The sequence below is a fragment of the Mytilus trossulus genome, chromosome 7 (genome assembly GCF_036588685.1).
Source record: "Mytilus trossulus isolate FHL-02 chromosome 7, PNRI_Mtr1.1.1.hap1, whole genome shotgun sequence".
Taxonomy (NCBI): Eukaryota; Metazoa; Mollusca; class Bivalvia; order Mytilida; family Mytilidae; genus Mytilus; species Mytilus trossulus.
Window position 1 is genome coordinate 45,389,044 of NC_086379.1, and position 16,895 is coordinate 45,405,938.

The 16,895-nt window shown below is 30.1% G+C and overlaps 1 protein-coding gene across 2 annotated transcripts; it reads right to left on the reverse strand.

The window, feature by feature from the left end:
• Window positions 1-601: 601 nt before the first annotated feature.
• Window positions 602-16,563, reverse strand: LOC134727069 (acid-sensing ion channel 5-like). Of its 2 annotated transcripts, XM_063591454.1 has the most exons (8): window positions 16,345-16,563; window positions 14,340-14,880; window positions 10,312-10,413; window positions 9,147-9,306; window positions 6,348-6,398; window positions 5,362-5,518; window positions 4,715-4,806; window positions 603-2,291 (listed from the first exon to the last, which is right to left on the reverse strand). In XM_063591454.1, the coding sequence occupies exons 1-8, from the start codon at window positions 16,458-16,460 to the stop codon at window positions 2,143-2,145; spliced, it is 1,368 nt and encodes a 455-aa protein (XP_063447524.1). In that variant the 5' UTR covers window positions 16,461-16,563; the 3' UTR covers window positions 603-2,142. The 2 variants fall into 2 exon arrangements, with proteins under 2 accessions (XP_063447525.1, XP_063447524.1); XM_063591455.1 differs by lacking the exon at window positions 6,348-6,398 and having other exon boundaries at window positions 602-2,291.
• Window positions 16,564-16,895: the final 332 nt, after the last annotated feature.

Below are 16,895 nucleotides of genomic sequence, written 5' to 3' on the forward strand. Positions count from 1 at the left end.
TGTACATTTATATAACTAGTATGCATTTATGTATTTCTCTGTCGTAGTTTTTCTCGCATTTATCCATATTTGTATACTGTATTACTCTCACATAACGTGTCATTTTAGCGGCATTTTTAACACTGCCGTATCAGCGGTTGGTTTGGCTAACCATACAACTTGGTTTAACCCACCATCTATTCAAAAATGTCCTGTACCAAGTCAAGAAAATCAAATTATCAAATTTCATTTCTATGTATGTTGGTGGTTTTTTTTATGCTTTTCAGTGTTTTTGTTGTTTCTTCGTTATCCTCTTAACAATGGTATGTTTCTCTCGGTTATGTTCTCGTTTTTAATCTGGATTTGTCTTCAAACCTCTCTATTGATTTGTGACTTTTGAAAAGTGTATGCTACTGTTTCTTTTATAAACTACTGATTTATTTTTAAATGCCTGAACAATTAAGTGACCCATTATAAAAGAGTATTTAAAATACAAATTTATTATGAACTTTAACATGTCAAGTTATTTCTTTCTAATCATTTAAACTAAAAATCTAAGAGGTGATTACTAATCTTTACTTTTACATACATATACAAAATAAATTAAAACATCCAATCAGAATAGCAAGTGAAATATCATACCAAAATAACTAAATGTTCGATGTATTTCTAAAAGCAATGCACTCAGCAAAACAGTTGTAGTCGAAAAAAGGCAATGTTTGATATTTAGAAGACCAAACGATATAGAAGGTTAACCACAAACAAAGACGAGGTTAAAATATCGTTATTTATATTAGACACTGAAACATAGTATAGATCAATCAATTCGTCAAGCTGTCCATTAAATTTCATCTGTAATCTTGCATCCTCATAACTCTGTTGGACCAGTTTTTGCTCAGTTATCACACTCTTGTATATGAAGTCATTATTGTGTGAATATGCACGTACATAACGTATTACTTATTCTTCAAATATCAATGGACAATGATTGAACAGCAAATGGTTACCGTACAGTCTCCAAGCAGCTACATGTACAATATAATTCATAAGATATATCTTCTTTATTTCATCAATTATTTACATATAAATTGACAAAACTAAGATCAGTAACTGCTATTTAGAATTATGAATACTACAGATACAGTTATTTCTGCCTTATATCGTGACTTACTTTTAGAAATTGAGTCGGTTGAGAACAAATTAACGACAAATGTGTATGTAGGAATAATCTAGAAGCACCGGCATATACTCATATATCTCCCAGTTAGTAAGTTTAATCAGAACATGCCTTTCCTATCATAGTGTCTTTGGTATAGTGTTATTACTCAAAGGGAAGCTGCAAAATCAAGACTTTTAAAAATTGGTAGTTTAAATTATCCATTAGAAAACTTGACGATGCATATGTTCCAATTAATGTTACCACAATCCCGTCAATTTTTCATCGAATGTGACATTTCCAATTCGACTTATCAATTGGTTTGGTCTTACATGAGCAACACCACGGTGCCATATAAGGGGCAGAATCCGCTTCCCTTCAAAACTACATGAGATCAGCCTGGAAGTTTTGTGGTGTCCGTGTCTTCAGTTTTTAATGTGTTTTTTTCTATATATTTTTTTGCAATTTGGAAATTTTTGTTTTTGCCATTGCCTTCTAATTTTTCGTCCTATGAGTACAAATTCCTCTTTGGTAAGTTGAACCTCTCTAATTTAGATAGAACTGAAATTAAAATAGAAGTAAAACTTCGCATGTTTGTACAATGATTAAAAGGAAATCACCAAATACATTAAATTTGACTATTCAGAATTGTCAATTGAGCTTGTCATTCAGTAAAATATGGTAAAATGGCATATTTCCTTTTATAGATATAGGGAGAGGTGGTGTGAGTGCCAATGAGACAACTCTCCATCCAAATAACAATTTATAAAAGTAAACCATTATAGGTCAATATACGGCCTTCAACACGAAGCCTTGGCTCACACTGAACAACAAGCTATAAAGGGCCCCAAAATTACTAATGTAAAACCATTCAAACGGGGAAACCAACGCTAATGTATATAAGAAAACGTAAACATAAACAAACGACAACTACTATACATCAGATTCCTGACTTAGGACAGGTGCAAACTTATGTACGAACTTATAACATAAACTATTTGAAAAAGCTAGGCTTTCCCTGGTTTCACTGCAGTCTTTCCACCTGTTTTAAGTCGAGTGATTAATAACCATAGATTAGTAAAAACAAATTCTCCAAGTTCAGTCATTGTTACGATACTTGCTCCTAAAAACAATCCCATCATTCCTCCTAAGTTAGCTGAAATGATAAATAGATAAAGGTCGACAATTTTATATCTTTATCTGTGCAACAATTGTATTTTTACGTCCGGCGATAGACAGATTATCTTGTATTCCTGTCTTTGTGTCTACTATTGGGTTCCGTTTCAGGTTAAAGTTTACTTTACACGGGTTTTTAGGTAAGGTAAATGTAATTTATAACTCAACTTTTGAACTAACATCTTCCAATTCGTAGTGACGTCACATACGTTAGTACGTTCGAACTATATAAGTAGCATAATATGATGTTTATTCTTCAATATTTTGGTCTTTTTATGGAAAAAAAGTGACAACCGATATATTGATATTAACACTCAGTGTTTGTACACTATAGCTAAATGTATATCCAATATGTCACGTTCTAAAAGGATCGACGAAAATCAGTAAACTATTCAAGCGACCTAATGCAAAAGTTAACAGCTGTGCACTGTGAATCCCAGTAAACTACGGCGATTGACCAAGGTTCCTTCGAAATGGCCCAGGAAAATAATGTTTCGATTTTCCTCATCATGCAGAAAAAGATTGATATTTTTTTTTATTGAAAAATCTGCGTCGTTTAAGATGGAAGTTTAAACTCTATCCCATTTTACTGTTTGACAATGCTACGAAAAATACCACTAAAAGGACAATATAAAGTTACAGGAATACATTACAAATAAATCAAAGAACACTAAAGACAGATAATAGCATATTATATATATTTGGACATGTTAACCACAGGAAAACAACGAGAACCTAAAATTGATTAATTACAGTACACAAATACAGCATATTAGAATTTCAAAATCTGGGTCACACGAATATATCAATGCTACGTATACAAAACATAACGTCGCAGTTATATTTCTAAAAAAAATAAACATAAATTCGGAATTAAGTTTGTAATGGTGTTATCTAATGTATTGTTGATACTAATTAAATTTAAAATGTTTGAGGTCAGTGTGAAACAACTCCTTTTGTGATGAAGACATTTTCATGTTACAAAGCGATGTAATTGGAAGCATTATTATTCGAAACCGTTTTAATCTTTCAAGTAGATAAATTTGATTTGCACTTTAATTTTAGTATTATATTCTCGTTAGATGATTTTAAATGACTTACGAAGAGAAAATGTAGCAATTAATAAGGCAAATAGCTTTGGCAATATCAGTATACGTTTTTATTATCAAACATCAATTTTTACCATTATATCTGTTCAAATGTGAGAATGCTTTTACTCAAGATTTGAATTGTTGAAACGAATTTGTATGTATTCAATGTAAACGTTATTAATTCACATTCAAACAATATGAATGCGTCATACTAAACACAGCTGAATACACATATATAATACTTTAGTTTTAAGCCAAGAACTTTCATACCATTGAATGAAAAATTACATAAATAGAATAACTGTGATAAACTTTGATCGTGTGATTTCAACTTTATACAGCAAATGTTACGAGATATGTAAACAAATTAAAATCTGACTTATTTTTTGTTCAGTTAATTATCAAAAAATAAAGACAACAGTAGTATACCGCTGTTTGAAAATCATAATTCGATTGACAGAAATCGAATCCGGGTAACAAACTAAAATCGAGGGAAACAGATAAATTGTAAAAGTGAAATAGTAAAATATTAATCGGCTTTTAGCAGGCAGTATGGTTCAAGTTTGTCAAAATAAGATACAAAACATCGACGAGGAAATATTCACTTGAAAGTGAATAATTCGACATTATTGAATCCGTTTTAATGTGACCGTAAATGAAACCCTTTAGCAAGAGATTGATTACGCATGAGTTATGCTAGTTCAATTATTGTTAGAAAAACAATGAAAAACAATGATAACGTTCAGTATGTTCATAGTGAAATAAAGGTAAATCATTTTATTGACTAATTTGATCCTCACAAGGTTATTTTATACAGGTAAACACGATGATTGGAAAATATATTTCAATCTAAAATATGAAATATATGTTATCTAGTTATAGTCATATTTATGTTTATACAGCTTAAAGTCCCGTCGTCAGTCTTCAGATGTCAATTCGACAGTTTATTAGATGGTGTCTAGACTAAAATACACACGAAACGATAATACCAATTATCGAAGCCATGCCTTTTAAATTGTTTATTCTAGTCTTTTTATATTTCAATGCTGTGCAAATGCTTTTTTGTAGATGTAGTTCATTTCAGATATGAAGGTACACGTGTATATCGGAATATTCAGTTAAGAATATGATATTCAATCAAGATAATTAACTATGATGAAAATACCGATGAAAAATGCATCGACTATTTGTATACTGGTGTTTTGAATAAAAAGATAATACGAATTTACTTTATAGTTCTGAGCGTTGATTTCGAGTGTGTAAATTGAATCAAAGACATCTACATGTATTTACAGTATAAAATAGTACTAACCAAACATTTCTCCAGCTGAATATTTCGGTGTCTGTTTTGACACAATTGTTTTCAGTTGATCAAAATAGATACGTAGATTTATGAGGTTTTTCCTGTAACAAAAATGAAAACTTAATTTAAATTCTTACACATCCTTGGCTTATAAATATTAGTCATTGATCGTTCTTAATATAATGACATCAAAGAAAAAACAATATGTTGCAAAATATTTCAGTGTCAGTTTTTTAACTCATTGTATCTTTGCGAAAAACCTATCTTGTTGAGTCCGTTTAAAACCAATCACAGCATTGTGGTGTATGCTTTCCTTTTTTTTTTCTCTCAGAATACATAAGATTCTGAAACGTGGATGGTATATGGTTATCTTGTTTTTTTACACCGTTAACTAAAATAACATCTAAATATATTTCAATTTATAAACTTTCGATATAATATATGAAAAAGATAGCACGGAAATAATGTCAAGGAAACAGTAACTATTACATTTATCTAGCGATTTGATATAATCGAAACTGGACACGTATTTATAAAACTTATTATAAAATAAAGATTTGTTCCGAACGGAAGGATTTTTCTTCATTTCCTATCGATAAATTAGTACTACAATATGATTTTTAACTTTTGCGGTTTTTATGCATATCAGTTCTTACCGGTAATAGTTTATATCCCAGTATGGGAGCCAAAATCTTTTTAACTGCTCGACATTAAATTCTGATGGAAATAATATTGACGTTATTCTAGCGTCATATCTTGTAAATTCGCACGACATTGGACAATCACATGTCTTTAAAAGTCTTGTAGTAGCATCTAAAATGAAATCAGACTATAATAGGTAAACAGGCAAATAGGATAGACAGTACCATTACAGATTAAACATACGACCGTTAATAATGAATAATACATCGCTAAGTAAGTTATAAAAACTTACAATAAAAAATGTGAAGAAAATAAAACCAATTAGGAAGTTGACGTTTTGATTAATGTCGAAGCAGTAAATTTGCTAGTACAATGTTTTTGACATGGAACTTGGAATATGCCTGTATAAACTGGCAGGATAAAGTGCTTCCAAATGGCCCTTACCTTATAAAGTAATTAAACAACACTAAACATCCTAAATTATCCGCTGAAACCAGCACGATTGGCAATCTTTATCTTTATGATGTTTAAGTGAGGTAAGGTTTTAGTTTAATGTTCAAGGTCTCACAAAGACTATAAAATGAACAACAACAATAAACAAGCTGTACCTTCTGTTGGTGTGTTTTATATGTGCATGACTGATTTTGTGTCAAATGGTTGTTCCTGTATATTGAAAACTTAATATCTTTCACATATTTTCAATTTTTTTTCTGTAGATAGCATGATCGAAAACGGAAATTTTAATGCATCTTTTCTATCTTTCAAAAGCATCAACCAATATAAACGTTCAAGCGTACCAGTAAATAAATGATAGCTGGATTTGCAACAATTTGTATATTAAAAACCGGGAAAATAATCTGAATAGAACATAGGAAGTACATTTGTCTATTCTAAAAACTAATTTTAAAACAGTCATCTTAAGTTTAAACAATGCACAAATGATTTGATTGTGTTATTTGTCTATATTTGTGATAAATTTAAAATGATTTTGCATAAATACCTATATCTTTAGTACAGTTTTCTACGTCGAACTTTGAACAGTACAGAGTATCTGCAAAAATTATACATTTTGGCAAAAATTGACAATTTATTTTTTGTTTTAACCTGACATTTGAATACTGCATGGGAATTTATGATGTGCTCTTAAACATTTTTCATTCTTAAGAAAGTACGTATGCATGGGATCGTTTAGTTAATGAAAAAATGTCATCCCAAAGTGGTTAATTTTATTATTGTCTTCTCATTCAAAGTAAGGTTTGGAATACTCATATTGTCCTCTACAGAATCAGGGATATAGCAGTTGATATTAAATAGTCTGATTCGATGTATGTTGGCGTTTGTTTTTGTTGCAGTTCAGTTTTTCCGTTGAACCGGTGGTTTCCTCATAATTGGTGTGATTGCTTCGATTCTAGAAATTGATCCAGATTTGTTTTCGCTTCGATTAATCGATTTACGTCATTGAATAGCGGTATACTACTGTTGTTGCTTTCATTGACTTCTAAATATTTTGGCTATTCTTTTGGTGTGTTTTTAAGGATCTAAACGTAGGTTGCTGATATATTAGTCCAGAGCATTCTTAATATTGGTTTTTGTTTGTTAAAACTGTGTTAAAACATGTTTTCACTTTTGAATAATATTTGCTCTTTTAAAGATCATATAATACACATTGTGACTCTTCAACTATTAGCTTTACCAATTTTTGAATATGTTACGATTATCGTGTATGTTAACGATTCGATTAGATAATTTAACAAAGTACTAACAATTACATTATTGTTAGGCGAACATTCACAACTTGATTAACAACATGGAAAACGAAATAAAAAATAGATAAAAATGATAGATATAATTTGCTGTTAAAAAACTAACTGAAGAACTAATTAGATTTTGACATTTGATTCGGGACTTTCCGTTTTGAAATTTGTTAGAGTTCAGTATTTTTGTGATTTTACATTTTGGTTTAGATATTTGAAATTTTGTTATCATTGAATTGAAATCGGACCCATTATATATATTGTTATAATGAAGCTCCGTGCTGAAGGCCGAACGTTGACCTATAACGGTTTACTTTCTAGTTTTTTTTTTAACTAACTGTGACTTAGATGCAGAGTTGTCAAATACGATATCCTCGGATATAGCACGTCGGGCATAGTGAAAGGCGATTTTGTGCCACGATATCTCAGTAACATGAGTTCGAATCCAGGAAAGAACAAAACATTTGCTTCTGCTGTTTTATAGATCTAACTGATATTTAGACGAATTATATGTCTAAACAGATTGTGTTTTCAGCCTTGTGTCACCATCACTAGTGATCCTAAGGATAAAAACTATCGTAAAGAAGTCACTGGTCGAGATGTACTTGTAATATACTTATTTCTGTGACTGCATCCTAAATGTATTTGTAATATTCTCTACGATAGATAACTCAACTGATCTGTCAAAATTTACAGATCTTATGTTGTTGGGCTGATATTTAGACGATTTTTTATATATATGCTTACATAGTGTCAGTTTTTATGTTCGTTCGGTCTGTGTCATTTTCTTGGTTAGTTTTCTTCCTTGTATTAATCTGAAGAGTTAAGCTTTTTCCAAATGATTTTGATAATTTGTTCATATGTTGTGCTGTTACACATAGGGCCTCAGGGAGAATTTTAAACATGTATTTGCCCGCCAAACAATGTTTATGCCTGTATTACAGCAGATTCCAACGAGTATGAAGCTTCCTAGGACTTTTTGTAACCTATAAACGCCAGCACATCATAGAAAATCTAGTGAGTAATGCTTAAAATTTTATAACAAAGATATATGTTGATTTTCTACAAAAATCTTCGTTTATTTGCCACAAAATCCCGTTAAACTTTAAAAATGCAATGCAACTATAAATAAAAATGCTTGCTCGAAGTTTCCCCTTTCTATACGTACAAAATGGCCAATTTCTACTATTCATTATCTTTGCTGTTTTTTATACTATTGCAGTTTGACAAATTCGTAATTTAAAGGCAATAGAAGGAAATGTACGCCGTGAGTGTACTATGTAAATTAAATTCACATAACTGTTTTTATAAAAGAACTGAGGAATTGATTGAACTAAATTTGGCAAATCAAACACACCTACAACAAGCCTGTGAATTTGCTTATACTTATTGATAAATTTAAAATTTAGATTGAAATCTTATTTTTAGAATGACTTATAAAACTAGTTTTACAATGTTTATATTCTGTCACTAGATCTGCATGTTCTGATTGGTTCTCTGTTTAACTATTGACTCCACCCAAAGGCTTGTGTACCTTACCTAATAATGATTTCATGGTTGAGCTAGCAAGGAAGCTAACAAAAGAATCTACCTGTAGCTTTATACTCGCTGGAATCTGTTGTAAGCAAGGATCCTATAATTAGGTGGTATATTATATATGTTTTCATCTGATCGTAATTAATACGGAAATGTTCATGAATTTTCTTTCTCATTTGACGTTTTGTGAAATAAGTCGCAGGCCTTTGGTTAAGTTTTGCAAGAGAGGGGGACATTTAAAAAGTGTCTATCTCTGACCCATGTGTTAGAATAGATGGTCTACCTCGTGTTGACCAATCAAAATATTACATTTGAACGTGACATATAATATCTAAAGCTGTTGTTTCTATCAGGTTTGAATATACATAAATTATGTACATACAAGGTTTTGTGTATTAAACAAAACATTTCTCATGTTCCTATAAACGTTTCTATACATAAAAAAGTGACAAAGATAACAGTGATATCTTAACTCACAAGTCGAAAACAAAATGACAATGCAAACTTACTATTAGCAGTAAAGTCGATACAACCACAGGACGCTACCATGTGTCTGGCAAAACAATCCTTGAAACAGTGTGTTGAGTAATAATCTGTCCCATCACTATTGCGTTTTTCTCTACAGTAGTTGTTACCCATTGCCTTGTATGGTTTGGACAAATATTCAAACTATAATATATAAATAAACAATTAACCAAACTTGATACATGTATTTATTTCTCTATAATTCTTCGTCAATTTATCCTTTTCTGCATCCATTGTATAAAAAAAAAATTAATCAACATATTGTACGTTTTATCTCAGTCCTTCATTGGTTAAATCCGATTATGACGTCGAATTTTCTTGCTTTCCTCTGAATTTCCTATTGTGACGGCATGAAAAGAGGCGACCATGCCTGATGACCTTACATAGAAAGAACACACCTTTTGTAGATCATTCGAAAAGAAGGAATACGTTTGCCTGCATATTATTTAAAAATCATTAGAGAATTATATTCTACCACTAAATCTCGTGTAATACGGTAATCTCGAAAGTTAAATTTTAAATATTTAATGAAAATTTAACTGTCTCGAGTGGAAACATATCGAATCACATTCGATGCAGTGGTAGAATCTATATTTGATTAATTGGTCCCATGTGTAACAGATAAACAATGATCTTTCAAAGTCGGGGATGATATTGTAAATGAGAAACATCCTCCCATTTTGGTAATCTTTAAATATCCCATAATAATCTCGTAATTAATATAAAATGAAATATTAGTATATAAAATTAATTATTAATGTTGTAAATGGTATAATATATACATTAAACTAAATTATTAAGCCAAAGTTTATAGTAACATGGTTATCATTACCTAATTTAAGAAGCTACACAAAATCAAGTAACATATTTCAAGAATCAAATTATAGATTTATTTAGACACATGCTACATATAGACATATCATAAAGCAGTTGTAGTGGCCAGGTAGTGTGGCATGCGTTATAGAGGAGGCATTGGATTTAACTTCAACAATACTAAAGGTCGTGGCTGCATATCCTTAATGAATGCCTTACTGAGGTTTATTACGGAGCGGAAAAGTCAAAGAAATAACATACTTACAACCCCGGTGAACGCTACCGGAATCTGGATCATCCTGACTTACTCGTAAAGGTGAATATTGTTAAACTTACCTTATTTTTTGTAATTGCAGCATAAATCTCGTGCCCTGGTTCCACATAGTACTCGCTTATTCCATCGAAATCAGGATACTCCCTAGGATCATGTATTTTAAACTGAAATTCGAAAATATATTTTTCATTCAAATCATACTGAACAGCATTCTTAAGTCTTTTATTCGGTCCATTGGTGTCACAGAAACGTGCGTCTTTGAATACTGAGGTCTTAAGATTCAACTACGTTAGAGTGCGGATAACGAGCAGTCAAGTTGGACATTGTCGGGTCTATGACGTATTTTAAAGAAGTATAATGCATTGTTTGAGGTAAATGTTCAATTCATTTTTTTTTTAAAGTAATATGAATAATGTTTAAAAAACGTTTATGAGTTAATATCTGTTGAATATGAATTATCCCTAGTGTATATCATAACCCTTCCCTATAATTAACCAATAAACATACAAATCGGGGGCTAAAATGAATATGGATAAGACTGTTGGCATGTATTTAGGCAAGTGGCGAAATAAAAAACCAAAATTTAACAAAATTAAATGGTCTAAGCGTCCTGTGAAAGCATTAGGGGTACAACATGGATACGGGATAGACTTAGATCAAATTTGGTTAGAAAAAATAAATAAGATAAAAAGCTGTATGGAAGTTTGGAAATCAAGAGATCTCACATTTACGGGAAAAGTTTTAATTATTAAATCCTTTGTACTGTCTGTCATTGGATACGAAATTGAAATGAGAGGTATCCCGGAGATATACGAAAAACAAATAAATAATATTATATGGTCCTTTATATGGGATGGGAAAACAAACCAAATCGCTAGAACAGTGTGCTGTTTACCGAAAGAAAAAGGGGGGATAGGAATGATAAACTTAAGGGACTTTATTAAATCAAAACAGGTGAAAAGTATGTACAGTATTGTCAACTCAAAAACACAAAAATGGAATGCAATAGGAAAATATTGGTTAACGTCACTAGACGAAAAATATGATACAGATTTTTTTATATGTTCTTGTTCGGACACTACATGTTTTAGGCAAATACAAATGTCCAAATATTATAAAGAACTTTTAACTTCCTGGTCTGACTTACAGAAAATCCAAACATCGGTCACGAAAGAGGACCTTTTAGAAGAAAATATATTCGGCAATTTTAAATTTAAGTTCAAGGGACATGCATTATATTATGCAAATTTTGCCTCCAGTGGAATAAAAAAAATTAAAGATATATGGGACTTAGACAATAAATCCTTTAAAACTTCTTTTGATATTTTTAACCGTCTTAAAGATAAAAGGAATTGGATTGCACAATATAGCCGCATTAAATCTTCGCTAACACATCAACAAATTGACGTTTTAAAAACATACTCTAGCATGCAAAGTCACTCTGATAGACCTATAAAAATAATAAATTCTTGTCAATTTATAAAAAATGGAGTTGTCGTTGATGCCAAAAAATTATGCCTTAAAGATATTAGATACTTCTATGAGAATAAAACAGCTCCAAAAAGCCAGCTTAAGTGGAATTTACATTTTGGGAATGAGCTACCATGGGAATACATTTGGGAAACCTTGAATAAGAATTTAGCTAATAGGAAAACTAAACAACTTCAATGGAAGTTACTACATAATATAATTTACACTGAAGAAAAATTACAAAAAATGAATCGCTCAAACGGAAAGTGTCACTTTTGCAATGAAAAAGAATCACTTTTTCATCTTTTTATTTATTGTAAACTGGTGGAAGACGTTTGGCAGGAAATTTTTGAGAAAATTTGGGAATTTTGTTCACAATTAAATATCGAAAAATTACAAAAATCGGAAACAAGTATAATATTTGGGGTCATTAATGCAGATGCATCTTATACCCAAATTTTAGATACGGTACTTCTAATCACGAAATGGGTTATCTGGAAAACTAGAAATATCGCAAAATATCAAAATAAAAGGATAAGTAAATCGTTGATTTTAAATATGATAAAACAAGAAATGCAATTTTTGCTCAAATATTTTAAACCGAATACAAAAAACGAAGCCTTTTCTATTATGTGTGACATTTTCTGTATATAAATATACATTTTGTGTGGTCAGGTCAGTGCAATGACCTCTTTGATACTGATTTAATAATAATATGTATAATGTAATTTCTATTGTGTATGTAATTTAGGTTTATCGTCTAATTGTAACAAGGCATGTTATATCAACAGGTTAATTTTATAAACAAATATTTACTCACCATATCTTTGAAATAAAACCTCTTTGGAAATCAAAAATCATTAATAATCCAATTTTTTTTTTTTATGAATGAACTACTGTTACACATCCCTTTAACAAATCGCACGTGGTAAATGATCACATGACCAGAATTTAAATGTAATTGAAATTAACATAACAAAAGACTTGATGTACGGTAACTTTGAAACTACTTAATAAATACAGGTAGCTTTTGTGAGAAATAAATAAAGATACAAAACATACTTTATTTAAAAAATATATATATGGTGAGAGGTAAAGATATATTATATATATATAGATCGATAATGATTGCAGGTACATGTACATTTGTACAAGGACAGATAATATTTTTAAAGGTAGATGTTAATAATTTATAGTGGGAGTTTTTTTTTCTCATTTGATTTTTCCCCGACAAATGAGACTGTAACAATTGGGGCCCCCTAAGTTGCTCCCCTGGGCAACTGAGGGTTGATGTAACAGGCGATTGTTAATAAAATATGTTTTATATTTAAAAAAAAAAAAAAAAAAAATAAACATACAAAAAAACGTTTAAACAGAATCGATAGCCTTTTGATCAGACAAAGTACAGTAGCTTTTCTGGAATTTTTTTTTGAGGGGGGGGGTATGCATTTGAACTGTTGCTCTTTTCAATTTTTAAACTATTTCTACATATATTGCCAAAAGATTTGTTATAATGGAAAAACATGCCAAATTTATATTTACTCCCATTTTGTGACAGTACTGCCAAATGTAATAAAATGGAGAATGAAAACAACCTGAAAGAAACAACAACCTGAACAAAGGACAGAAAACATTAGGCCACAGATGAGTCCTTAACACAGATAGAAATCAAATCTTTTTTTTTTTATCATATTACTAAATCTGTGTCAATTATTAATCAAATCATTACAATTCGCATTATTTTTTGTTTATTTTAATGGGAATTAAGCTGTTAAAATTCTAGATTTCTGTTAAAACTGAATGTTTTTGTAGTATTTTGTTTTAAATTTCGTGTTCGTTCTATTTTAGCCATTGCATACTTATTCTTTCTATTAGTTTGATTTCATCCTTTATCGATTGAAATTATTTTTTCCGCACAAAAATATACTTGTTACTATTATCCACACTTCTAGTTTGAAACTATCTTCCTTGTAAAAAACAAAATTTTTCACTTGTATCTTAATTAAAAAAAAACATATCAGAAACAAAAAAAAACAAAAATATCTATGTACGTTATCAGTAAAAATTGTAGTTTCAGAGGGGAAATTACTTCGACAAATTCAGCATGAAATCAAAATGAGTAACTGAGGTATCAATTCTTTTTGATGTTAGTGACTAGAACCATCAACTCTGTATTATAAATTCATTTACATGTAATAAGCATAGAGTCTTGAAAAAGAAACCCCGAGCTTGATTGGTGCATGTTTAATTCTTTATATACCTACGCTTTCATATTATGTCTATTACGTAAACGTTTGTGTTGATATCTTATCAACATTAAATCATTTTCTTAATTAAAAGGTGTTGTAAGGATTAAATTGAAAGTCTAATTCAGCGACAGATTTCTGGAGCGTTGTTTGGAGAAAAATAATCCATGGTAAATGAATAGTCTGGCTATGCCGTAAATATATTCATTCGTCAGCTGATGTTTTAATGTAAAAAAGTATAATGATTGTCATAATACATATTATCAAATGTTCACTGTGACACTTATCTTTGTTCATTTACACGATGTTGATTTCTTTTTGACATTATAAAAACGTGACAGAATGCACATTATTTTACATATTTTAACGTTTACCTTTATCCCTGTGCCATACGATTCTCCAAAGTAATCGTTTTCTGCATCAATATCAATCCATGCATTCAAGTTAAAATTTGAACCTGTGATGTCTGCTGTTATTTGTCCATTCGGATCGAATGTAAGACATGGACCACTCCTTAGTATAAAAAATGACACGTACTCTTTTGCATCCAAATCACGTCCATCAAACACCCATGCCTGAGAGCGGATTTTGTGGTCTTGAAAGACATCGTTTAATGTTCTCTTTTCAAAAAAATTTTGTTCTTGGAAAAACGGATCAGACCAATTACTGGGTGTGGCATACACATCAAATAAGCTTAGTTTAAGGTAATGATTTTCCATCCTGGTGTCGTTCAAAATTGAGTTACGTTTCAAGGAATTCAAGTTACAAACTGTAACTGCTGGGAATTGCAGCTCTGAATGTGTTTCTGTGTGCATATTTGTATTTACTGGATAATTGTAGTAGTCAATTATTTGGGTTGTTACGAACAAGACTAAAAATGTTGTACAAGCTAACAAGACAATAGACCAAATTATCCTGAAATGATAAACGTACAAATTAAAAGTTATAGCACAAAAATACTGTACTACGAAAAAAATTCAAAACGTAAAGTCTTAATCAAATGGCAAATTCAAAAGCTCAAACATGTCTAATAAATGGCCAAAAGCTGTCATATTTCTGATTTGGTACATGGATTGTTTTATGTGGACAATGGTGGATTAAACCTGGTTTCCAGCTAGCTAAACCACTCACTTGTATGAAATTTGTATATAATTCCATTACATTGACAACGATGCATGAATTTATTATTAAATTGATAAATTCAAAATATTTTTTCTTTATTCTATATCTAAATCTTTTTCTTTTTTTTTTTTTTTTTTTTTATCTTAACGATATTCCTATCTATATTCAAATCATATCATTGTAGTTCTATACAAGGATAAAAGATTATCATTCTAGATCGTGACTGGTTTTTTTTTTTTGAGTACTTAGGCATCATAATATATAAAATTAAATACCTTTTCGTTTGTTGATATCGTTTTTTTTTAATTTTATTATTAGAAAACAAAAAGGGGAAGGGTAAAATTACCATTGAATTTTACTTTAAAAGTGAAAGAAAAGAGATTTTTTAAACAGATAAATATTAGTTAAAGTCAAAATGTTAACATTTCAAAAATTTCGAAAAAAAAAAAAAAAAAATCTAATTTTTATCGTATATGTCAATATATTGATTTTGAAAAAAATGTTTCATATTTGTGTTAATAAATTGAGAAAGTGTGGATAATATTGTTATTGTTTTTCATTTTTTTTTAACGCGTCCACTGTATCTATTTTGCAGTATTGCTGGTTTTGATGCTTTGTTTTTTCTTATCTAAATTATATGCAAACGGACAGTCTAAACATATTTAAAATATGCTAACGGACAGTCTCAACACAATAAGCAACAGTCGCAATGTCGTACGAGTATTTCTTATTCTTTATTCCATTTCATATAGGTGTTTTTTTCTCGTTTTTAAAGAAAAAAAGTTCAATTGAAAGCAGATCTGAGAACACTTCAATTTTTTGGTGGGATTTATTTTGCTTGTTCTTAAGTTTTCATGTTGTATTTTGTACACTGTTGTTTGTGCTTTGGTCCTTGTTTTGTTATAGCTTTGTCAGTTTATTTTCTACTACTGGGTTTGAATATCTCATTGGTATCTTTTGACTCTTTTTGTGTTAAATGATTTCGGTCTGATTGATTTAGAGCTTTGTATATAGAATAGCCAATTGTTTACATCCTACAAAGCAACGGTATATTTAACTTTTTACAGTGATTTTACTTTTTGTTTTTGTGTCGATTGCAAAAAATCGAGAGAAAAAAAAACCAATTACACAAGCGAACATACCCATATAAATTGTTGTAAACCAGTTTTCGTATAATAATGCCTTAACATATACATGTAATCAAAATGCTTATTAATAAATATGAAATGATTATATATTTTTTAAACTACTACTTACAATCTAAGTTTATTTGTTGAATGTGACAATTTATTTATCCCATGGAAGCCTGTGCTCTGACTGAAATCCTTCCATAAAGACAAGACATTATCATTTTGTTCAACTGATACTGACATAGTGAAATACTGCACTTGCGAAAAGCATCACTCATTATAAAATGAAAGAAGTTAAAAACATTTTGAATATTTGAAATCACATTAATAGTATAATGTTTATGAATCCTATATGTTGCTTTATAACATACGCAATATTTTAACTTTTCTTTTCAAACGGACAAAACAAACTAAACTGATGATATAATATATAATGGACTTTTATTCATTGTCAGGAAGTACTATTTAAAATTCCATTACCTTCTCAAAGAGACTTCATCAACCAGTTATAGTTTGACGTACTCGCAATAGTAAATCCATATTTTTAAAAGAATAATGGAAGCGCTAGCTTTCCAATTTTTGTTTACCCATTGTCACATATTTAATGAAATACAATTTGAATAAATAGTATGGTTATCAAACAGTTAAGATCAATTATCTTATTCAGCGACATGTATA